We start from the raw sequence: 26,620 nt of genomic DNA, 5'->3' as shown, positions 1-26,620 counted from the left end.
ATAATAGTGAGAGTCTAGTCCATAGTGGATCTAACATAATAGTCAGAGTCCAGTCCATAGTGGCGGCGTGGCGAAGTTGGTAGAGTGGCCGGGCCAGCAATCGGAGGGTTGCTGGTTACTGGGGTTCAATCCCCACCTTCTACCATCCTAGTCACGTCCGTTGTGTCCTTGGGCAAGACACTTCACCCTTGCTCCTGATGGCTGCTGGTTAGCGCCTTGCATGGCAGCTCCCGCCATCAGTGTGTGAATGTGTGTGTGAATGGGTGAATGTGGAAATACTGTCAAAGCGCTTTGAGTACCTTGAAGGTAGAAAAGCGCTATACAAGTATAACCCATTTATCATTTATTTATTTATCTAACATAATAGCGAGAGTCCAGTCCATAGTGGATCTAACATAATAGTGAGAGTCCAGTCCATAGTGGATCTAACATAATAGTGAGAGTCCAGTCCATAGTGGATCTAACATAATAGTGAGAGTCCAGTCCATAGTGGATCCAACATAATAGTGAGAGTCCAGTCCATAGTGGATCTAGCATAATATTGTGAAAGTCCAGTCCATAGTGGATCAAACATAATAGTGAGAGTCCAGGCCATAGTGGATCCAACATATTAGTGAGAGTCCAGTCCATAGTGGATCTAGCATAATATTGTGAAAGTCCAGTCCATAGTGGATCAAACATAATAGTGAGAGTCCAGGCCATAGTGGATCTAACATATTAGTGAGAGTCCAGTCCATAGTGGATCTAACATAATAGTGTGAGAGTCCAGTCCATAGTGGATCTAACATAATAGTGTGAGAGTCCAGTCCATAGTGGATCTGACATATTAGTGAGAGTCCAGTCCATAGTGGATCCAACATAATAGTGAGAGTCCAGTCCATAGTGGATCTAACATAATAGTATGAGAGTCCAGTCCATGGTGGATCTAACATAATAGTGTGAGAGTCCAGTCCATAGTGGATCTAACATAATAGTGTGAGAGTCCAGTCCATAGCGGATCTAACATAATAGTGTGAGTCCAGTCCATAGTGGATCTAACATAATAGTGAGAGTCCAGTCCATAGGGGATCTAACATAATAGTGAGAGTCCAGTCCATAGTGGATCTAACATAATAGTGTGAGAGTCCAGTCCATAGTGGGGCCATCAGGAGACCACCCCGAGCGGAGAGGGGTCAGCAGCGCAGAGATATCTAAAGATATATATCAATCATCAATCAATCAATCAATGTTTACTTATATAGCCCTAAATCATGAGTTAGTTTTATGCTAACAAGCTATGTTTGTCCGTGCATGTTTCCAACAGAGTTTGCCACCAAGAAGCGCTACTGTGCACTTCATCCACTTTTTACATACACACTGAACTTGGTACTTGTGCAACACAATAGCCAGACATCACAACTTGAGACGCACTCTTCTTTTCCCCGACACAACCTTGAGTTGTCTCCACTCAAAAAGTCAGCCACCGTCTGTGCTAACAAAATAAAGGTTTCAAAAAAGGACCTTACATGAGCAGCCATTGGTACATTTATGTGACAAATTTGTTATGCTTGTACTTAAAATACTGGTAAAAAAATTGTCCAATAAATGTATTGCACCAATAAATGTAAGGATTTTTGCATTTAAATAACAAACATTTAGTTTTTAGTTTAAACAAAAAAACCGCTGGTGCTAATAAAGCTTGTGTTTCATCTTATGTTTCTGGTATATAATGTGGTTACGGCGTGGCGCTGTTGGCAGCGTGGCCGTGCCAGCAATCTGAGGGTTCCCGGTTCAATCCCCAGCTTCTACCACCCTAGTCACGTCAGTTGTGCCCTTGAGCAAGACACTTCACCTTTGCTCTTTAGAAACTATTTTTAAGTTTTTGTCATAATGGAGGGAAGGGGGGGGTTGCAGCTTACTGCGAGGTTTTTTCTCCCGGGAAGCAATCGGACTACTCCGGACAAGGTGTGAAGGTAGGAACATATTTAATTATCTTCTCTCAAAAAGGTACAAAAAACGGAAAACAACACTGATCGCACTTGGAGTTAAAGTAAACAACTAGCATAAGCTATGGCATAGCAAGAAACAAACATGAAACTGTGGCATGAACAGAGCAATGACGCCAGGACGACTAACTGGCAAAGACAGGCTTAAATAATAGTCTCTTCATTAGAGCAGGTGCGTGTCCTGATCACATGAGGCAGGTGAAACTAATCAGTCGCCATGGAAACTAAAAAAAAACAAGGATGTACAAAAACAGGAACTAATAGAGTCTTAAAAGTAACAGAAATTAACAAAAACAAGATCCTGACCACAGATCATGTCAGTTTTATTTCAATGTTTTTTTTTGGTAAGAACCAGCACTACAACGAGCTAATGCAACAAAATGTTGTTGTTATCTGTACTGTTAAGTTCAAATTTGAATGACAATAAAGGAAGTCTAAATCTCTAAGTCTTTGATTTATAAATGGTAATGGTGGATTATTCTAGGGTATTAAAACAACAACAATGCACACCGAACCGAATTGAAAACCGTGACTAGATTCTAACCGTGGATTTTGGGAATCGTTCCACCCCTAGTTGGACTGGATTATAAGAACTGAAAAGGAAGGAAACAAAGGTATAATTAAAAATACACATAATTAAATTAAAGATGCCAATGGATATTGTCATTCATCCAAGATGAAATACAAATAATATCAAGATAATACCTTGATGGGAAATAATAAACGCTAAAAGTATATCAAGCAAACCTTTAATGAACTGATCACTGGAAACTTGTGCGTTCTTCGACTCTGCTTGCTCCCTTGGACTGTCGTGCGTGCCACTTTTCTGGTCTTCTTTAGTAAAATCTTGACATCTTTCACCCGTCTTGATTACCTTTCGAGGAACTCTGAAGAAACTTTTATCCTTTTCGCAATTTGAACCGTTCCAAGCATAGGGCATTTTTCTTCGAGAAAGGCTAAATGCTGCCCCGAACGCTATGACAATTATTAATTGTAATATTAAAAGATTACAGTTGGTACAAAATGCGGCTGCTAGACTTTTGACAAGAACAAGAAAGTTTGATCATATTACGCCTATACTGTATATACCTTTATATACATATATTTATACCTATACTGGCTCACCTGCACTGGCTTCCTGTGCACTTAAGATGTGACTTTAAGGTTTTACTACTTACGTATAAAATACTAAACGATCTAGCTCCATACTATCATGCTGATTGTATTGTACCATATGTCCCGGCAAGAAATCTGCGTTCAAAGAACTCCGGCTTATTAGTGATTCCCAGAGCCAAAAAAAAGTCTGCGGGCTATAGAGCGTTTTCTATTGGGGCGCCAGTACTATGGAATGTCCTCCCGGTAACAGTTAGCGATGCTACCTCAGTAGAAGCATTTAAGTCCCATCTTAAAACTAATTTGTATACTCTAGCCTTTAAATAGACCCCCCTTTTAGACCAGTTGATCTGCCGTTTCTCTTTTCTGCTCTGCCCCCCCTCTCCTGCATGGAGAGGTTATCAGGTGACCACAGATGATCGCTAGCTGTTCAAAGTCGGGACCCGAGGTGGACCACTCATCTGTGCATCAGTTGGGGACGTCTCTGCGCTGCTGACTTGTCTCCATTCAAGATGATCCCCTGCAGGCCCCACGATGGACTGGACTCTCACATTATTATGTTAGGTCCACTATGGACTGGACTCTCACTATTATGTTAGATCCACTATGGACTGGACTTTCACTATTATGTTGGATCCACTATGGACTGGACTCTCACTATTATGTTAGATCCACTATGGACTGGACTCTCAATATTATGTTAGATCCACTATGGACTGGACTCTCACACTATTATGTTAGATCCACTATGGACTGGACTCTCACTATTATGTTAGATCCACTATGGACTGGACTCTCACTATTATGTTAGATCAGGGGTCACCAACCTTTTTGAAACCAAGAGCTACTTCTTGGGTACTGATTAATGCGAAGGGCTACCAGTTTGATACACACTTAAATAAATTGCCAGAAATAGCCAATTTGCTCAATTTACCTTTAACTCTATGTTATTATTAATAATTAATGATATTTACACTTAATTGAATGGTTTAAAAGAGGAGAAAACACGAAAAAAATGACAATTACATTTTGAAACAGTTTATCTTCATTTTCGACTCTTTAAAATTCAAAATTCAACCGAAAAAAAGAAGAGAAAAACTAGCTAATTCGAATCTTTTTGAAAAAATTAAAAAAATAATTTATGGAACATCATTACTAATTTTTCCTGATTAAGATTAATTTTAGAATTTTGATGACATGTTTTAAATAGGTTAAAATCCAATCTACACTTTGTTAGAATATATAACAAATTGGACCAAGCTATATTTCTAACAAAGACAAATCATTATTTCCTCTAGATTTTCCAGAACAAAATTTTAAAAAGAAATTCAAAAGACTTTGAAATAAGATTTAAATTTGATTCTACAGATTTTCTAGATTTGCCGGAATAATTTTTTTGAATTTTAATCATAATAAGTTTGAAGAAATATTTCACAAATATTCGTCGTCGAAAAAACAGAAGCTAAAATGAAGAATTCAATTAAAATGTATTTATTATTCTTTACAATAAAAAAAATAATTTACTTGAACATTGATTTAAATTGTCAGGAAAGAAGAGGAAGGAATTTAAAAGGTAAAAATGTATATGTGTTTAAAAATCCTAAAATCATTTTTAAGGTTGTATTTTTTCTCTAAAATTGTCTTTCTGAAAGTTATAAGAAGCAAAGTAAAAACAATCATGAATTTATTTAAACAAGTGAAGACCAAGTCTTTAAAATATTTTCTTGGATTTTCAAATTTTATTTGAGTTTTGTCTCTCTTAGAATTAAAAATGTCGGGCAAAGCGAGACCAGCTTGCTAGTAAATAAATACAATTTAAAAAATAGAGGCAGCTCACTGGTAAGTGCTGCTATTTGAGCTATTTTTAGAACAGGCCAGTGGGCTACTCATCTGGTCCTTACGGGCTACCTGGTGCCCGCGGGCACCGCGTTGGTGACCCCTGTGTTAGATCCACTATGGACTGGACTCTCACTATTATGTTAGATCCACTATGGACTGGACTGTCATTATTATGTTAGATCCACTATGGACTGGACTCTCACACTATTAACTAGATCCACTCGACATCCATTGCACCGGTCGCCCAGTGTCGGGGGGGTTGAGGGTCCCCACATCTGCAGTCCCCTCCAAGGTTTCTCATTGTATCCCATTGGGTTGAGTTCTTTCTTGCCCTGATGTGGGATCTAAGCTGAAGATGTCGTTGGGGCTTGTGCAGCCCTTTGAGACACTTGTAATTAAGGGCTATATAAATAGACTTTGATTGATTGATTGATTGATTGATTGATTGATTGATTGATTGACAAGAGACGCTCACTGGCGCACTATTCATGCCGTCAGGTGAATGCAACCTATTGTGGTGTAAAAAAAAAATATAGCTGTTAAGATGCAAACGAGCGACACATTTGTCAATGTGAACAGTAGTCTAAGAATAGAATAGCTGTTGTTAGCATTGGGGCATTGTGTGGCAAACAATTACTGTAATGTGACCTCCACCAGCACAATATCAGTTGTTAGAATGGAATCACCCTCATTAGCATTCCATTCAGGTGCATGTATGGCACAAAGGGGGATCCTGAAACCAAAAAATGTCCTGTTGTTATAGGCTCCAATATAGAATATCTTAGAAATGGCGGAAATAACCCAATTATATGTGGGTGGTGTTGCAGACCACCCTCTCTGTTTAGTAGGGGTGTAACGGTACTGGCAGTGCCGGCCCAAGCCTCCATGGGGCCCTAAGCAAAATTTGATTTTGGGGCCCTCTTTTTCTGCCAATAATATTGATTGTTGATCATTCACACACCTACTATAAACTCATTGCGGCTCTGGCAGTGTTGTTTACATTATCCTATTGTCAGCCTGGCATGTCTTTACAAATGACATGTCATTTATAAATATATGGGGGTGGCCCAGTTAAGAACATAAATAATACCAATGAATGAACGAATGATGTCCAGAGTGCCACATATTGTTCCTAATCTTAAAATGTAGAAAACATTCAGCTACAAGCGTGGCCTGGGGTTGAACAGTCCAAGTGATAAAGCTTTGTATTTACAGTAAAAGTGTCATCTTGTCTCATCAGTCTTGTACATATTAGTCTTTAATTACTAGTTTATATTTTTAGTTAATTGTTCATATTTAATGTTTACTTTGTACAAAGAGAGCGCAGTCTACTGAAGTTAAATTCCATGTGTGTTAAACATAACTGGACAATAAAGCTGATTCTGAATCACTTTATTATTTTTGGTAACAAAAACCTGAAACAGCAACGTGCAAAAATAATTCGTAGTGCAAGAAAAACAATAAAGTGCAACAATAAAATCACTTAAATATATATAAAAAGGAACAAATTCAATTGTACAAAAAACAACATAATTAAATTAAATATCAAGCAAATACTTAAATAATATTAATGAACAGAGTTACCAGAAACAAGGTAACATAACAGTTTATAAACAAATATAAAGTTACTACATATTAAAACTATGTAAATGTACATAACGATGTGCAAAAAAATTTTGGGGAAAAAATCAAAATAAACTACCCTAAATTAAGGTCCTTAATTCACACATTTGACCATCACATCGCAGTTTTGTTCCTCTGTTCTTCACCACCCACACCACTCCACCCACTCCTTAAAACCTGTGCTTCCTGGCTTTTCTGGAGGCAAAGTCATTTATGACATCACTGTAAGAAATCTGATGGCCGACTTTGTTATTAATACTAATCACTGCCATGTACGAGTCTGACTCAGACTGTACATGCAAAAAATAAAAAATAAGAATTTTTTGTTAATTGCTTTTGGGGGCCCCCTGGTGGCCGCGGGGCCCTAAGCAAGCGCTTAGTACGCTTATGCCTTGGGCCGGCTCTGGGTACTGGTATTTGTATTGAACCGTTTTGGTACGGGGGTTTCGGTTAGGTTCGGAGGTGTACCGAACGAGTTTCCACATGAACATATTAAGTAGCCGCCTAAGCTTACTTCTGCCTCTGTCAGTCCTCTACACAGCACCCAGCATTGTCCCACCCACACAACCATCTGATTGGTTACAAACAGAGCGGTAACAGCCAATCAGCAGTGCGTATTCCAGGGGTGTCCAAAGTGCGGCCCGGGGGCCATTTGCGGCCCGCAGCTAATTGTTTACCGGCCCGCCACACATTCTGGAAATGCTATTTCAAAAATAAATAAAAGTGGAATGAGGTGAAATCTAACGAGAAAAAGTTGCAATGTTGACACAAAAGCTGCCATGCAGGCTGTTTTGTTTTCTTTTGTCTTTCTTTATTTTTCTTTTTTTTTGCCATTGCTCAAAAAAATTATAATGACAAAAAAAATCCAAGTTATAATGAATTATTTTCAAGGCTCCAATGACTTCAAATATTTCACTTTAAAATGTTTTATGTGGTAAATATTGCATATATTGTGTGGTTGCCATATAAAAACATCAACATTTTCTTTGACAAAAGCGCATAAAACAAACAAAATAATAGTTCAAACGTAAAAAGGACAGATATATCTGAAGTTGATCTCGTAACTTAAGTGTTGAAAGTAAAAGAAAAACCTAATACAAATTTATCACTTTATGAGTGGGGCACCTTTTGGATCCCGGATATATTTAGAGGTATTTTATTTATCTTTTCACTGTGATTACTCAAAAATATTACATAATTAAAATCAAGGTTGTCCTGCATTATTGATATTTTAGGGCTCTTATTAATATATAATATAAACTGCATATTTCAGTTTTACTATAAAAAAACAAAGTTGTTTTTGACAGAAAAGCCATAAAACCTTTTTATTTTTTATTACTTAATATCAACTTGAAGTTGATATAAAGATTTACTGTATGCGTTAAATAATTTAAAAAAATAATAATTTGACTTATTTTTAACATTTTAATGACTGAGACCCTTTATGGTCCCCGGGACCCCTAAAGGTAAAATAAATAAAAAAATCCATATATTTTGTTATGGTTTGAAAATGAAAAATATCAAAATGGCCCGCACATGCTTTAATTTTTCCGTGTGCGGCCCTCAGTGGAAAAAGTTTGGACACCCCTGGCGTATTCAGAGCAGTAACAGCAGTGCGTATTCAGAGCGCATGTAGTCAGTGCTTAGCGTTCAGCAGGTAAGCATCAGGCAGCGGACTCTCCCCAAATTATAATAAACACCTCCCAGTCAACTACTAGTAACATCACTATGAGCCCGTTGACCTTCTAGAAATATAAAAGGCAGCTCAGCTTGCTCGCAGCTTGAGGTGAAGGCTAATTCGCTTTTAGCGTAACATTAGCTAATTTTGCGGTGTGTGTGTGTGTGTGTGTGTGTGTGTGTGTTACGGGCAGCAAAGCCCTGTCTGTCTGTTATTTCACTTTACCTTTTTCTGTGTTGATTGAGCTGTGTTGAAGCAGCAAAAAAGGACATTATGTTAAATGAAGAGTTTCTGTCTCTGACAGTTGATATAATAATGTAAGTGCATCCTTAAGCCTACATGAACTCCATGGTGTTCAGGGATGAATAGTCTCTCCTATTGCTATTGTACCATTTCTTCAGCTATAGTTACATTAATCATTAGTAATGCAGCAGCCTAGTTTTGAATGGCAGGGTCCCTGCTATCACATGTTGATAAAAATATAACATTTACATAATAAAAATCAACTACATGCTTCCCAAATGCTGTAATAAATTAAGCATGATGAGTTGACTTGAAACTGTTGTTTGTGCACTTTTTATATGTAGAAGAAAAGTTTTGTCATTTTATTTAATCTGAGCAACAACTTGAGGCAGTTTAATGTTGATTAACGTGGGCAGAATTATTATAGTGTTCCCAATGTTAAAAGGATAAAGCCATTGTTTACAAATTTGGTAAATAAATAACCCAAACATTTATATTTTGTTGTTTTCTTACTGTACCGAAAATGAACCGAACCGTGACCTCTAAACCGAGGTACGTACCGGACCGAAATTTTTGTGTACCGTTACACCTCTACTTTTTAGGGATGTTTTTTCAACTTTGACTGAGATGGCTTCCCTCATTCACCATCCGTCTTCCCTGACCTGAATATGTACATGTTTGTCCACAAATGACTGCTGTGTCTCTTTGAGGTACAGGTAGACGGCTGAGTTTTGACCTGAAGAGTTTTCCTGTCTAAGTTGTGACATATGTGGCTGCTTGGTGGTTGTTTCGTTTCCCCAAAATATAAATCAGCGCATTTGTCTCAGCACTGGACAGTATTCACCAGATTGTTTTTGTGGTTATTGGGTGTCCTGTCTTTCGGGTGAACTGCAGTCTGAGGGTGTTAACTGTATTAAAACAAGGCAACACCCTAAGTCAGGGGTCAGCAACCTAAAGTGTTGAAAGAGCCATTTTGGACCAAAAATACAAAAAAAATATCTGTCTGGAGCCGCAAAAAATTAAAAGCTTTACATAAGTGTATTATGTGCTATATTAGCCTACTATCAAAATGACTGTGTCGCAGGCTGACGCAAATCTTCGTTGACAAAAATGTTGAAATGTAATATTTATTCTACTCATTGGAAAACAGTAAAATGGAGGCTCCACAGAGGGAAAGATAACTCCAGGAAATTACTAGCTCAGAATGGTATAGATCAGGGGTCACCAACGCGGTGCCCGCGGGCACCAGGTAGCCCGTAAGGACCTGGGGCCGTACTTATCAAGCTTCTTAGAGTGCCATTTTACACTTAAGTCCTGAGAATTTGCGAAATTTAGTCCTACTTCAAACTTAAGAATAAAAGCTTTTTATCAACGTTCTTAAGTCTAAGAATCACTCCTACTCTCCACGATATTTAAGAGACCTTCAGAGGTGTCTTAAGTGGTTAGGAGTTGCCAGCAGGGGATGGCACTGAGGCGAGAGAGACGTGCGCGAACGTTCAGGGAACGGAACAATGTTTTGTTTTTTTTTGATGACGAGCAGCTGATCAAACGGTATCGTTTAGACAGAGCGGCTATTATTTTTGTCACAGATTTAATACTTTTCGATTCCTTGTTGATTTCTGCATGTGTCTGCAGTGGGCTAGTATATATAGAGCCACCCACACCAGTTTCAAATTAGTTGCCTAATTAATGAATTGGAAAGAAAATATTATGACAGTAGCGTATGTGTGTGGCCGTGAGGTGAGTGACGTCAGTGAGTGTGTGGGCGACAGAAGAGAGGGAGCGGTAGCGTGAGTGCCGGCGGGGACTAGTTTGTTTTGTATTATTTTGTAGTTTATTGTCAAAATATACACTCCCATTGTCCACTTAAATATTTCCAAGATATTTCTTTATTCTTAGACAAGGGATTCCATTCCGTGATTGGTCATTTCTATGGACACAGAAATGACGTCACCTAAAATTCCGTTTACGGCACATAGTAATGTCGTAATTCAGCTCTGAGTGTGACACTTAAGATTCAGTCCTACACTTCGCTGAAAGTGTGAGTAAGACGCTTGATAACTAACTTTTAAGTGCAGCTTTCAGCGAATAATTTATTTACTCTTAAGTCAACTCTTAGCAGACTTCTTAGGAGTAATTCTAAGAAGCTTGATAAGTACGGCCCCAGATGAGTAGCCCGCTGGCCTGTTCTAAAAATAGCTCAAATAGCAGCACTTAACAGTGAGCTGCCTCTATTTTTTAAATGTTATTTATTTACTAGCAAGCTGGTCTCGCTTTGCCCGACATTTTTAATTCTAAGAAAGACAAAACTCAAATAAAATTTGAAAATCCAAGAAAATATTTTAAAGACTTGGTCTTCACTTGTTTAAATATATTCATTAATTTTTTTACTTTGCTTCTTATAACTTTCAGAAAGACAATTTTAGAGAAAAAAATAAAACCTTAAAAACGATTTTAGGATTTTTAAACACATATACCTTTTTACCTTTTAAATTCCTTCCTCTTCTTTCCTGACAATTTAAATCAATGTTCAAGTAAATTTTTTTTTTTATTGTAAAGAGTAAAAAATACATTTTAATTGAATTCTTCATTTTAGCTTCTGTTTTTTCGACGAAGAATATTTGTGAAATATTTCTTCAAACTTATTATGATTAAAATTCCAAAAAAATTATTCCGGCAAATCTAGAAAATCTGTAGAATCAAATTTAAATCTTATTTCAAAGTCTTTTGAATTTCTTTTAAAAATGTTGTTCTGGAAAATCTAGAAGAAATAATGATTTGTCTTTGTTAGAAATAGAGCTTGGTCCAATTTGTTATATATTCTAACAAAGTGTAGATTGGATTTTAACCTATTTAAAACATGTCATCAAAATTCTAAAATTAATCTTAATCAGGAAAAATTAGTAATGATGTTCCATAAATTATTTTTTTAATTTTTTCAAAAAGATTCGAATTAGCTAGTTTTTCTCTTCTTTTTTTCGGTTGAATTTTGAATTTTAGAGAGTCGAAATTGAAGATAAACTATGTTTTAAAATTTAATTGTAATTTTTTTCGTGTTTTCTCCTCTTTTAAACCGTTCAATTAAGTGTAAATATCATTAATTATTAATAATAACATAGAGTTAAAGGTGAATTGAGCAAATTGGCTATTTCTGGCAATTTATTTAAGTGTGTATCAAACTGGTAGCCCTTCGCATTAATCAGTACCCAAGAAGTAGCTCTTGGTTTCAAAAAGGTTGGTGACCCCTGGTATAGATGTGTGTCCAAGTTAAAAGAAACGGCAGGCTGTCTTCTTCTAATGGATTTATTACAATCTTTGGCAAGCTGGGTAACATTTGCTGTGGTCTATAACGGCACATAAACAAATGCAGCCAATACTACATACAGATAATGTGTCATGAGACATGACAATATATATTAAATACACAGAGGACATAAGTAAAGGAAATTAAATGAGCTCAAATATAGCTACAAACTAGGCATAATGAAGCAATATGTACATACAGCTAGCCTAAATAGCATGTCAGCATTGATTAGCTTGCAGTCATGCACTGACCAAATATGCCTGATTAGCACGCCACAAATCAATAACATCAACAAAGCTCTCCTTTGTGCATTCAAGCACAGAATATAAAGATTGGTGGACAAAATGAGACCTTGGAGGAGTGGCATAAAATACATCCTTCTGTGGCAATGGCGAAGAAACTTGCACATGTAAACAAACTATGGTGAGTTCAAGGGCCGCCGGAATTAGTCGGACCAAACAGCGCTCGCCAAATACGCTCATCAGTGAAGCATGTTTAATACAAACAGTGGGATTTATAACAATGATGGAGGTTTGTGTCATGTTTGTCCTCCTACAGAAACCATATAAAAAAATGGAAAAAGCTCCAGGGAGCCACAAGGGCGGCGCTAAAGAGCTGCGGGTTGCCGACCCCCGCCCTGAGTCAGCAGTCCAGTAGCGATCGATTGAATGCCGTGAGAATTTACACTGTTTGTGTTATTTGTTTATGGCTATCAGTTTTTGCCAGCAATCGGAAGGTTGCTGGTTACTGGGGTTCAATCCCCACCTTCTACCATCCTAGTCACGTCCGTTGTGTCCTTGGGCAAGACACTTCACCCTTGCTCCTGATGGCTGCTGGTTAGCGCCTTGCATGGCAGCTCCCGCCATCAGTGTGTGAATGTGTGTGTGAATGGGTGAATGTGGAAATACTGTCAAAGCGCTTTGAGTACCTTGAAGGTAGAAAAGCGCTATACAAGTATAACCCATTTATCATTTATTATTTATCATTTTAATTTTTATTAATTGATCAGTTACTGTTTATGCAGCTGTAATTAGATTAGATTAGATTAGATTAGTGTATTTCAAAGGGGACAATGCAATTTCATAAAACACATGACTACCCATGGTTAAAAAAGCCAGAATTAGCGAGAAGGCTAGTTTTCATCTGTAGGCAGTAAAATTACAATTTAAAAGAAAAAGAAAAGAAAAGAAAAGAAAGAGAGAGAAAATTATAAAATGTATACAATATGATAAACAATAAAATACAACATCACAACATAACATTTATTTTAGCATCAAAACAGTCTCATCTTTTAGTGCTGGCAGCTGTAGGCGTTGATAAGCCACATTTTAAATTTTTTTGTGAAGGCCTTGTAAGTTGTGACTAGAGATGTCCGATAATGGCTTTTTTGCCAATATCCGATATTTCGATATTGTCCAACTCTTAATTATCGATTCCGATATCAACCGATACCGATATATACATTGGTGGAATTAACACATTATTATGCCTAATTTTGTTGTGATGCCCCGCTGGATGCATTAAACAATGTGACAAGGTTTTCCAAAATAAATCAACTGAAGTTATGGGAAAAAATGCCAACATGGCACTGCCATATTTATTATTGAAGTCACAAAGTGCATTCTTTTTTTTTAACATGCCTCAAAACAGCAGCTTGGAATTTGGGACATGCTCTCCCTGAGAGAGCATGAGGAGGTTGAGGTGGGCGGGGTTGGGGGCGTGTATATTGTAGCGTTCCGGAAGAGTTAGTGCTGCAAGGGGTTGTGGGTATTTGTTATGTTGTGTGTATGTTGTGTTACGGTGCGGATGTTCTCCCGAAATGTGTGTGTCATTCTTGTTTGGTGTGGGTTCACAGTGTGGCGCATATTTGTAACAGTGTTAAAGTTGTTTATACGTCCACCCCCAGTGTGACCTGTATGGCTGTTGACCAAGTATGCGTCGCATTCACTTGTGAGTGTGAAAAGCCGTAGATATTATGTGACTGGGCCGGCACGCAAAGGCAGTGCCTTTAAGGTTTATTGGCGCTCTGTACTTCTCCCTACGTACGTTTTAAAAAGTCATACATTTTACTTTTTGAAACCGATACCGATAATTTTGAAGCCGATACCGATCATTTCCGATATTACATATTAAAGCATTTATCGGCCGATAATATCGGCAGTCCGATATTATCGGATATCCCTAGTTGTGACCAGTTTAACTTCCTCAGGTACTGAGTTCCACACATTTGCACTCCTTACTGACCAGGCCGACTTACTGAAAGTGCTCCTGCGCAGAGGAATATAACAGTCACCTCTGACGGAGCCTCGAGTGACACGCTCACAGCTGTTGTGTGGCTTTTACACGCCCCAAGATGGAAAGCCAAGCAGATCAGAAACATACCTTGGCATACTTAAATGGACTGTTGGTGAGCCCGACGAAAGATGAACACACTGCTAACCACTGAACTTCTACCAGTACCAGTACTTTGTAACGCTGGTGTCAAATCCATATCTTTTGCAGTGACTGGTATGCTCTTGCTTTCTATTTACTCTTTGCGCTCTTCCTAGTCACGTGACCGCCATGGTCCAATTAGCTGTGCTTATAAGCCGGTAGCAGGAAGTGGCCGGTAGACAGGACTTGAGGGGAGACCGATTGTATTTCTGCTCCAGGTAGGTTTTTATTCTCGTTTTCACCTGAAATATTGTGCTGACTGAGTCTAAACTAAAATGCCTATTTGTAACTTTATAGAGGCGACTACCAGCGCCAGATTTTTTAGTCATTAAGCTGTGTGTGACTGTAGAAGCGAAGTTGGTGAGTCCATATTTATGAACATAGTACCTTTAGCATTAATCTTTCTTCAATTGTTTTATTGCAACAGTCTTTGTGGCATATTCTCAATCGTCCATATACAAGCTTTATGATTTAAAGGCCTACTGAAAGCCACTACTACCGACCACGCAGTCTGATAGTTTATACATCAATGATGAAATCTTAACATTGCAACACATGCCAATACGGCCGGGTTAACTTATAAAGTGCAATTTTAAATTTCCTGCTAAACTTCCGGTTGAAAACGTTTATGTATGATGACGTATGCGCGTGACGTCAATGGTTGAAACGGAAGTATGCGGACACATTGTATCCAATACAAAAAACTCTGTTTTCATCTCAAAATTCCACAGTATTCTGGACATCTGTGTTGGTGAATCTTTTGCAATTTGTTTAATGAACAATGAAGACTGCAAAGAAGAAAGTTGTAGGTGGGATCAGTGTATTAGCGGCGGGCTACTGCAAAACAAACCAGGAGGACTCAGAGATGGATAGCAGACGAGCTAGCCGCCGAACTCACCTTAACTTCCTCCGTCTCCGGGCCGCCAACCGCATCTGTGATCGGGTGAAGTCCTTCGTCGCTCCGTCGATCGCTGGAACGCAGGTGAGCACGGGTGTTGATGAGCAGATGAGGGCTGGCTGGCGTAGGTGGAGAGCTAATGTTTTTAGCATAGCTCTGTGAGGTCCGGTTGCTAAGTTAGCTTCAATGGCATCGTTAGCAACAGCATTGTTAAGCTTCGCCAGGCTGGAAAGCATTAACCGTGTAGTTACATGTCCATGGTTTAATAGTATTGTTGATTTTCTGTCTATCCTTCCAGTCAGGGGTTTATTTCTTTTGTTTCTATATGCAGTTAAGCACGATGCTATCACATTAACTCCGTAGCTAAAGTGTTTCGCCGATGTATTGTCGTGGAGATAAAAGTCACTGTGAATGTCCATTTCGCGTTCTCGACTCTCATTTTCAAGAGGATATAGTATCCGAGGTGGTTTAAAATACAAATCCGTGATCCACAATAGAAAAAGGAGAGAGTGTGGAATCCAATGAACCCTTGTACCTAAGTTACGGTCAGAGCGAAAAAAGATGTCTTGCACTGCATTCTAGTCCTTCACTCTAACATTCCTCATCCACGAATCTTTCATTCTGGCTCAAATTAATGGGGTAATCGTCGCTTTCTCGGTCCGAATCGCTCTCGCTGCTGGTGTAAACAATGGGGAAATGTGAGCAGCCTTTTAACCTGTGACGTCACGCTACTTCCGGTACAGGCAAGGCTTTTTTTATCAGCGACCAAAATTTGCAACTTTATTGTCGATGTTCTCTACTAAATCCTTTCAGCAAAAATATGGCAATGTCGTGAAATGATCAAGTATGACACATAGAATGCATCTGCTATCCCCGTTTAAATAAAAACTATTTATTTCAGTAGGCCTTTAAACCTTTGATAACTATTTGTGTATTGAATGTGTTTTGATAATAAGCACGTTTAGTGCACTGATTGCTTTGTATAGGTCATATTTATGCTGCTAATAGTTATTTTTGCATTTTATTGCAGATTGTGATTCTGACATGTTTATTGATTTATATTGTACAATATTGGGGAAAGAACTAGAACATATTCTGAATACTTTATAATACAATTAGTGTTATTTAAAGAAGATATTTTGTGTACACATGGATTTATAAGAATGGTCCTGGCTCTTACACAGGCCAGGCTTCTCTTTTTGATGGCGAGCTAAGGAAAAGAAGCATCTAGTCCAGGGGTCACCAACCTTTTTGAAACCAAGAGCTACTTTTTGGGTACTGATTAATGCGAACGGCTACCAGTTTGATACACACTTAAATAAATTGCCAGAAATAGCCAATTTTCTCAATTTTACCTTTAACTCTATGTTATTATTAATAATTAATGATATTTATCTTTGTGGAAACACTGATCATCTTAATGATTTATCACATTAAATATGTATAGAAACATATAAATATCAATATGCAACACTTTATTTTTATATTTTCTCTAAGTGCACATTTTTCAAATTGAACATTTTCAAATGATCACTTCTAAGACAGTCTTGTGAAATCACAATATCCCATTTTAACTATCTAGCCACTAACATTTTTTTAACAAATCATGAATTACTTTGCACCATGTTTGTACAAATAATAACTCATGTAAAATAAAAATAAATTAAAAAATAATTTATGGAACATCATTAGTATTTTTCCCTGATTAAGATTAATTTTAGAATTTTGATGACATGTTTTAAATACGTTAAAATCCAATCTGCACTTTGTTAGAATATATAACAAATTGGACCAAGCTATATTTCTAACTAAGACAAATCATTATTTCTTCTAGATTTTCCAGAACAAACGTTTTAAAAGAAATTCAAAAGACTTTGAAATAAGATTTAAATTTGATTCTACAGATTTTCTAGATTTGCCAGAATTTTTTTTTTGAATTTTAATCATAAGTTTGAAGAAATATTTCACAAATATTCTACGTCGAAAAAACAGAAGCTAAAATGAAGAATTAAATTAAAATGTATTTATTATTCTTTACAATAAAAAAAATAAATTTACTTGAACATTGATTTAAATTGTCAGGAAAGAAGAGGAAGGAATTCAAAAGGTAAAAAGTTATATGTGTTTAAAAATCCTAAAATCATTTTTAAGGTTGTATTTTTTTCTCTAAAATTGTCTTTCTGAAAGTTATAAGAAGCAAAGTAAAAAAATTCATGAATTTATTTAAACAAGTGAAGACCAAGTCTTTAAAATATTTTCTTGGATTTTCAAATTCTATTTGAGTTTTGTCTCTCTTAGAATTAAAAATGTCGCGCAAAGCGAGACCAGCTTTCTAGTTGTGGGGAGGCGGGGCCGGCGGACCGACGGCGCCCGCTCCAAGATGGCGGCGAGTAGGCGTGGACGAGGGAGCGGCAAGGCGGGGCGCGCTGGGAGCGACGCCGCCATCAGCATAAGGTGCGTGGAGGGCGCAGCTGTGGACAGTGCAATCACCCTCTCGGACCGTATAAAAGGGCGAGAGACGTGAACATCAAGGGAGGATACGGAGAAAGACGGCGGACGGGAGGAAACCATCCTCTGCTGCCACGCAAATGATGGCGACGTGCTGCTGATAAGCAGACGGCGGACGGGAGGAAACCATTCATGTGCTCACGTGAGAAAAGGCAGCTGCTGAAAAGCACGCAAAAGACTCTGTGATTGAAGTAATAAAGAAGTCTAAACCGTCTCACGACAATGTCTTCCCTGGATGGTCCTGAGAACCCGCACGACAGTTAGGACTGTCACACTAGTAAATAAATACAATTTAAAAAATAGAGGCAGCTCACTGGTAAGTGCTGCTATTTGAGCTATTTATAGAACAGGCCAGCGGGCGACTCATCTGGTCCTTACGGGCGACCTGGTGCCCGCGGGCACCGCGTTGGTGACCCCTGATCTAGTCCAAGAATCGTTCTTGGAAGATTCCAACCAGGGACCCCACCACCTGTTCTGTCTGGGCGGGTAGGAGGCTCTCGAGCCGACCCTTTAGAATTTTTCATCCTTAACCTGCAGTACATGGACTGTACTGCCATCCTTTTTTTTCAAGAACTCTATTAAGTCTGAACTGAGATTTATACACGATCCAGAGATACTAATTAATGGAATTAGAATTGTATATATCTATATAGTAACTGTTTTTTTCAAATTGCTTTCACGTTGAATGGCCATTCAACTCATTGTTGTGTATATATATATATATATATATATATATCTGCTGTCCATCACTAATTCTCAAATACACGGTGTCAACCAAACTGCAATTCAAGCTCTGCCTTCTCTCTCCGAGTCGAAACCCTAGTCTTCAGTTCCTAGCCCATAACACCCCATATACACTACCGTTCAAAAGTTTGGGGTCACCCAAACCATTTTGTGGAATAGCCTTCATTTCTAAGAACAAGAATAGACTGTCGAGTTTCAGATGAAAGTTCTCTTTTTCTGGCCATTTTGAGCGTTTAATTGACCCCACAAATGTGATGCTCCAGAAACTCAATCTGCTCAAAGGAAGGTCAGTTTTGTAGCTTCTGTAACGAGCTAAACTGTTTTCAGATGTGTGAACATGATTGCACAAGGGTTTTCTAATCATCAATTAGCCTTCTGAGCCAATGAGCAAACACATTGTACCATTAGAACACTGGAGTGATAGTTGCTGGAAATGGGCCTCTATACACCTATGTAGATATTGCACCAAAAACCAGACATTTGCAGCTAGAATAGTCGTTTACCACATTAGCAATGTATAGAGTGTATTTCTTTAAAGTTAAGACTAGTTTAAAGTTATCTTCATTGTAAAGTACAGTGCTTTTCTTTCAAAAATAAGGACATTTCAATGTGACCCCAAACTTTTGAACGGTAGTGTATATATTGCATTGATTTGTAGCAAGTATAGGTTACAACTTCTTACAGGATTAGACCAAAGGTGATTGAGGGGAATGAACTTACTTCTTTTGCAGGAGGTCCCTCTGTATCCAGGTGCACAGACACACGTTCCATCCTCAGGTGAGCAGGAGCCTCCGTTCTGACATGGGCAGCTGAGTGAACAGTTGCTCCCCCAGAAGCCTTGCAGGCACACGTTATCACAATGGATCCCTGCAGGGCACATGTCACATATGAACGTGAAAGGCTGTAAGAAGGCAGCGATTGCAGTGTAGTGGAAATAGTTCAAATCTTAAACAGGAACAAAAGAGAATTTGTTACAAGAGATTTATTTAATCATAATCAGATGGTACAAGGTTGGATTGGGTTGCCATGATTACGGACAACGTCCCCGGAGACGTTGGGTGATGCGCTTTCGTGAACGAGCGCACACACACAAGACTTGGTCCAACGTGGTTAGTTATACGCTCCCTGGTGTTTCAAAGGCCATCATAACAAACAACCAAGATAACATGTACACTGTCAGGGCGACCCGCCCTGCCATGTCCTGTCCTGGTTCATTCCGACCTCGCTTTCTCTCTGGACTTTGGTAGACACGTCTACATGCCTGGCAATCTTCTCCTTCCAGCTTACACATTGCGTCTCTTCCAAGGAGATTCATAGTAAAAGGTCAGAAATGCCACTACACAGTACCTCTACATGAGAGCAACATTCCCCATGTCAGATTTCAGCAGACCTGCAGTGGCTTGTTTACTCAGCATGGATCCTCCATCGATTTCCACCCAAATGCGAAGGGGCATGTTTTTTGTTGGTTTCTTTTAAATAATCAATCTCATCTTTTCAAACTCCCTCTGTTCTTCTTGACTGTCTTCTATTTTTGATCTGACGAGGGCACCATGCCAGGGTGTTGATTAACAGGGCTACCTCTCCAGAGAGCTTCAGCTTGTCTCCCATTCTCTTTCAGAAGAGTTGGGTTTAAAAGTACAGTACAGAAAGGAAACATGAACAGAGTGTGGGAAGGTGTCACAGCGTGTCGAGAGTGCTCAGTTCCAAGCGACACATGAGAAAATGCCGCATCCATACAGGGGGCCCCTGCTGTGCATACGGTTCCATTAGCACATCCATCAGAGCGCCACCTTTTCTGTCAAGCATGCCGGTGCCTTTGAAAACTGAGCACCAAAGTCACATGTACTGTATATGCATGCAGGTTCTTAAGACATGAACTATATCGTAGCCTGCACACACTTAAAGTTATGCACTGTGCATCCTTTCAAACGCCTGCCTTTATCTGTACGCCTCATTTCAAAAATCCTTTGAGTGAGAATAACGTGGCCATCAAAGCGGCGTTACCTTTGAATTAGACTTGGACTAAACTCTGGGGACTCATTTGGTACCCGGAACACAAGCACCTTAAGGGTTGAATGTGGAGGAGGAGAAAGGATAGGAAATATTGGTGCTGATGAAGAGGGGCTACACTAACCATGATTTAGTCAGGAGCCTAACCGGCAACTTCAAAAGAAGAGAAACATTCATGCGGGCGTGTTTGAGGTTCTGCTCACACGGACAAGAAAAACAGCGAGTGAGAAAATGACTGCGGATGGAACATGGCACTTCTCGGTCTAATGGTGACAAACAGAGGAACACTGGATACCTGGTGAGCCAGAAGAAAAAGACAGAGTTGAAGTGTCTTCAAAGGAGCTGTGAAGGTTCAATAGGTCTCACCATCCAATTTGTTCAGCGTGGGAACGGCAAAGCAAACCACTTTAATTCTCGCTCGGTTTACTTCCCAAGCAGGTAAACACTAAGTATCAATTACAACCACTTAAAATCTCATCTGAAATGAAGTGAAGTGAATAAGGACTTGATGGGATGAAGTCCTGTTTCAAGTGTCAACATGGTCAGAGTCAGGTGTGCACTTGTGGGTCACATCCACTTGGTCTTACCCGCTCACACCCTCGAACTAAAGGAGAGAACCTTGACAGGTTACCATCGCAAACCACATGTGCTTATAGTAGAAGAAGTAGAAGAATACAATTGAATAAGCCTACATTATTCCTGTAATGGGGCCACAGTCAGTAAAGGGTTTGAATCACTATGTAGAGTTTGCATTTTCTCCCTCTGTGAGTACTACGGATTTCTCCCACGTTCTTAAAGGCCTACTGAAACCCACTACTACTGACCCGACCACACAGTCTGATAGTTTATATATCAATGATGAAATCTTAACATTGCAACACATGCCGATACAGCCGGGTTAACTTATAAAGTGCAAATTTAAATTTCCCGGGGAACTTCCGGTTGAAAACGTTTATGTATGATGACGTATGCGCGTGACGTCGATGGTTGAAACGGAAGTATTGGGACACATTGTATCCAATACAAACAGCTCTGTTTTCATCGCAAAATTCCACAGTATTCTGGACATCTGTGTTGGTGAATCTTTTGCAATTTGTTTAATGAACAATGAAGACTGCAAAGAAGAAAGCTGTAGGTGGGATCGGTGTATTAGCGGCTGGCTGCAGCAACACAACCAGGAGGACTTTGAGATGGATAGCAGACGTGCTATCCGACGCTAGCCGCCTACCGCATTGATGATCGGGGGAAGTCCTTCGTCGCGCCGTCGATCGCTGGAACGCAGGTGAGCACGGGTGTTGATGAGCAGATGAGGGCTGGCGTAGGTGGAGCGCTAATGTTTTTATCATAGCTCTGACGAGGTCCCGTAGCTAAGTTAGCTTCAATGGCGTCGTTAGCAACAGCATTGCTAGGCTTCGACAGGCGGCACAGCATTAACCGTGTAGTTACATGTCCAGTGTTTGGTTCGGTGTGTCCTGATAGTAGTATTGTTGATCTGCTGTCTATCCTTCCAGTCAGGGGATTATTTCTTTTGTTTCTATCTGTATTTAAGCACGATGCTATCACGTTAGCTCTGTAGCTAAAGTGCTTCACCGATGTATTGTCGTGGAGATAAAAGTCACTGTGAATGTCCATTTCGCGTTCTCGACTCTCATTTTCAAGAGGATATAGTATCCGAGGTGGTTTAAAATACAAATCCGTGATCCAAAATAGAAAAAGGAGAAAGTGTGGAATCCAATGAGCCAGCTTGTACCTAAGTTACGGTCAAAGCGAAAAAAGATACATCCTGCACTGCACTCTAGTCCTTCACTCTCACGTTCCTCATCCACGAATCTTTCTTCCTGGCTCAAATAAATGGGGTAATCGTCGCTTTCTCGGTCCGAATCGCTCTCGCTGCTGGTGTAAACAATGGGGAAATGTGAGGAGCCTTTCAACCTGTGACGTCACGCTACTTCCGGTACAGGCAAGGCTTTTTTTATCAGCGACCAAAAGTTACGAACTTTATCATCGATGTTCTCTACTAAATCCTTTCAGCAAAAATATGGCAATATCGCGAAATGATCAAGTATGACACATAGAATGGATCTGCTATCCCCGTTTAAATAAAAACAATTCATTTCAGTAGGCCTTTAAAGGCCTACTGAAAGCCACTACTACCGACCACGCAGTCTGATAGTTTATATATCAATGATGAAATCTTAACATTGCAACACATGCCAATACGGCCGGGTTAACTTATAAAGTGACATTTTAAAATTCCCGGGAAATATCCGGCTGAAACATCGCGGTATGATGACGTATGGGCGTGACAAAGTCCGAGTAACGGAAGTTATGGTACCCCGTAGAATCCTATACAAAAAGCTCTGTTTTCATTTCATAATTCCACAGTATTCTGAACATCTTTTGCAATGTTTTTAATGAACAATGAAGGCTGCAAAGAAGACAGTTGTAGGTGGGATCAGTGTATTAGCAGCGGACTACAGCAACACAACCAGGAGGACTTTGTTGGAGCGCTAGCCGCGCTAGCCGCGCTAGCCGCGCTAGCCGCCGACTTCACCTTGACTTCCTACGTCTCCGGGCCGCCAAACGCATCGGGTGAAGTCCTTCGTCCTTCTGCCGATCGCTGGAACGCAGGTGAGCACGGGTGTTGATGAGCAAATGAGGGCTGGCTGGCGTAGGTGGAGAGCTAATGTTTTTAGCATAGCTCTGTGCAGTCCGGTTGCTAAGTTAGCTTCAATGGCGTCGTTAGCACAGCATTGTTAACCTTCGCCAGCCTGGAAAGCATTAACCGTGTATTTACATGTCCACGGTTTAATAGTATTGTTGATTTTCTATCTATCCTTCCAGTCAGGGGTTTATTTCTTTTGTTTCTATATGCAGTTAAAGCAAGATGCTATCACGTTAGCTCGTAGCTAAAGCATTTCGCCGATGTATTGTCGTGGAGATAAAAGGCACTGAATGTCCATTTCGCGTTCTCGACTCTCATTTTCAAGAGGATATAGTATCCGAGGTGGTTTAAAATACAAATCTGTGATCTACAATACAAAAAGGAGAGTGTGGAATCCAATGAGCCAGCTTGTACCTAAGTTACGGTCAGAGCGAAAAAAAAAAACGTCCATCGCTGCCTCTCAAGTCATTCACTGTAACGTTCCTCATCTACGAATCTTTCATCCTCGCTCAAATTAATGGGGTAATCATCACTTTCTCGGTCCGAATCTCTCTCGCTCCATTGTAAACAATGGGGAATTGTGAGGAATCCTAGCTCCTGTGACGTCACGCTACTTCCGGTACAGGCAAGGCTTTTTTTTATCAGCGAGCAAAAGTTGCGAACTTTATCGTCGATTTTCTCTACTAAATCCTTTCAGCAAAAATATGGCAATATCGCGAAATGATCAAGTATGACACATACAATGGATCTGCTATTCCCGTTTAAATAAAAAAAAATCATTTCAGTAGGCCTTTAAGTGAAGTATGTCAGGCTAATTAGAGACGCTAAATTTTCTGAAAAGTTGCTTGTCCCGATGGGTCCTGCGATTGGATGGTGACCATTTTAGTGTGTAACCTAACTGAGATAGGCTCTTGTTCACCCGTGACAAAATGAGGACCAGCGTTATAGAAAATGGAGTGATGGACATTCCTGACATCCGAGATGATTTACAATTCATCTATTCATCCATTTTCAATAGCTCTTGTAAGGGACTCAGCTGGAGACTATCCTAGCTGCCTTCAGGGTACACCCATCATAAATCAATCCCGCATAGACAATCATTAACGCTCACATTCACCCTTTTTTGGAAATGAGATATAATTCATCTCATATGTGAATCATAACTGACTTAACTTAAGAGAACTGTTGTATTTTATTGATGTACTGTATTTTCCGGACCATAGAGCGCACCGGATTGTAAGGCGCACTGCCGATGAATGGTCTACTTTCGATCTTTATTCATATATAAGGCGCACCGGATTATAGGGCGCATTAAAAGAGTCATATATACAGTATATATGTTTTTTTTTTCTAAATGGAAAACACTTCCTTGTGGTCTACATAACATGTAATGGTGGTTCTTTGGTCAAAATGTTGCATAGATGATGTTTTACACATCATCTTCAAGTCGCTTTCTAACAGTCGCTTCAGAATGCGCCGTTTTGTGGTCTTATTTATGTGGCTCACCTTCGACAGCGTCTTCTCCCCGTCATCTTTGTTGTAGCGGTGTAGCGTGCAGGGACAGGAGTGGAAGAAGTGTCAAAAGATGGAGCTAACTGTATTATTGACATTTAGACTTTACTTAAATCCATAACAGAGCAGCATTTCCTCATCCGGAAACAACATCAAGTCCGGAAATGTGTCTTGTCAAAAACTGTCCGACCGGAAGTCTCTAATAATCGAAGTTACTTGGGTAAATAATGTAAACTCACTACACCGGTAGGTTTTAGCGCTTTCATGGCGAGTTTACTGACAGATATAAGCAGAGGTGTGGACTCGAGTCACATGACTTGGACTCGAGTCAGACTCGAGTCATGAATTTGATGACTTTAGACTCGACTTGACAAAATGTAAAGAGACTTGCAACTCAACTTAGACTTTAACATCAATGACTTGTGACTTCACTTGGACTTGAGGCTTTTGACTTGACATGACTTGCTACTTTCCCCAAAACCCAAACCTTAAAAAGTTATTTGGGAGCGCTCCGTATCTTTCATTTTATACGTCTGTGTCTATAAGCGTGTGTGCTGCTTGTCAGCTGGTGTGCTGTCAGTACAACAGCCAATCAAATTAAATCTACGTTGTTTTCATCCCACAGCATTCATCCAATCCAATTGCAGGACAACCACCGAACATGAGTTGTCAAACAATGCGGCAGTGAGAAACAATTATGCCAAAGTTGGTTTTGTTCGGGTATAAAAACTACGACTTGGTCAACAAAAAACGAATTGCCGTATGCAAATCACGCAGTTCGAATATTACAGACGGAGACGCAACAACTTCCAACTTCGTTCGACATTTGAAGTTGCACAAAGAAGGGTAAGTTTTGAATGTAAGCTAACGTTTATTGGCTAAGTAACATGACTTTTATTTGCTGTGTAGTTAAATCAGCGAGGCTGTAAACTCACTGCTAACGTTATAACCATAGACATCTTATAAGGGTACGCAGCATTGAGCGCTACTGCCTACTGGCGCAGACGAGACGCGGAGCCGCCATCTTGGAGTGGTGATCCGCTCCACTCAGTGCAATTCATTTGGCAGGAGCAATGAACTGTCAGCAAATTTAATTCATCTTACCTCACTGAATACCACTGATTTTCACGCGTTTTTTTTGTCATGCGTGTAGCTATGATAACGGACACATGTTTTGGCGATTTTATTATTCATAGTTTGCTTAACAGTAATATAATATTCTTATACGCTATAAATGACCAGACGTCCGAGATCAAAACTGGGAATATAATCCCAGAGAAGGGGGAAAAAACGGTCAGCTATTTTTAAGTTGAAGAAACAATATGATTAGATTATATATACATGCGTATATCCTACATAAACAATGTATGAATACATTAGATATCTATATATTTTAGGGACCTATAGACTTAACTCTGTTGCTGCAGCAGCAGAGAGTTTATTCTGTCTTGACACTTTGTATTGATATTTTGTATTACATTCTTCCCTTAAATGATAATGTTTACAGTGATTGTTTTATATCTATTTTTTATGTATGTCACTTTGGATAAAAGCGTCTGCCAAATACTTAAACATATATAAACACCTGAAAGTCTTTATATCAGCTAAAACCACCAATCTGTTTCACTGGATTCAGAATAAAACCAAATGCTGTTTTACCAAACAATGTTAGTATTTGAATATTGTTACTTGAAGACTTATTCCTGGTTACAATTATACTGTTAAGAAAGTATTGTCTTATACTTTGCCTAAAATGAGAATGCATCATAATCAGTGGCGGCTGGTGAATTTTGTTGTAGGTGGGGCTGAAAGTTTGTAAACCAAACCCCTGTAGGGGCGTCATCCTCCCCCAGAAGATTTCTTTGTGATTCTCACATACAAATATTGAAGATCTTTGCTCCTTCTCAACTTTGTGGTAATGTTATTTTCATAAAATACAACCAATAGTATGTTAATGTTTGTTTTTGCAAATGTGTTTATTCTGTAAAGGAATGAGTTAAATGTTTAAAATTGTTTAAACTATTAAAATGACTGGTTAATAGTGCTATTATGAATTGCAATGTCA

At 39.2% G+C, this 26,620-nt stretch overlaps 1 protein-coding gene across 4 annotated transcripts in view; it reads right to left on the bottom strand.

Annotated features, from left to right (window-relative positions):
• Nucleotides 1-26,620, bottom strand: part of megf11 (multiple EGF-like-domains 11) — a 497,434-nt gene that overhangs the window by 55,983 nt on the left and 414,831 nt on the right. For all 4 annotated transcript variants that reach the window (XM_062061102.1, XM_062061106.1, XM_062061104.1 and 1 more), the window contains one exon: nt 19,089-19,235. In XM_062061102.1, coding sequence (XP_061917086.1) covers nt 19,089-19,235 — 147 coding nt within the window. The remainder of the gene's footprint in view (nt 1-19,088; nt 19,236-26,620) is intronic.

The sequence above is a fragment of the Entelurus aequoreus genome, linkage group LG10 (genome assembly GCF_033978785.1).
Source record: "Entelurus aequoreus isolate RoL-2023_Sb linkage group LG10, RoL_Eaeq_v1.1, whole genome shotgun sequence".
NCBI lineage: Eukaryota > Metazoa > Chordata > Actinopteri > Syngnathiformes > Syngnathidae > Entelurus > Entelurus aequoreus.
Note: the sequence above shows the minus strand (reverse complement) of the source record. Positions and strands in the feature narration are given on the sequence as shown.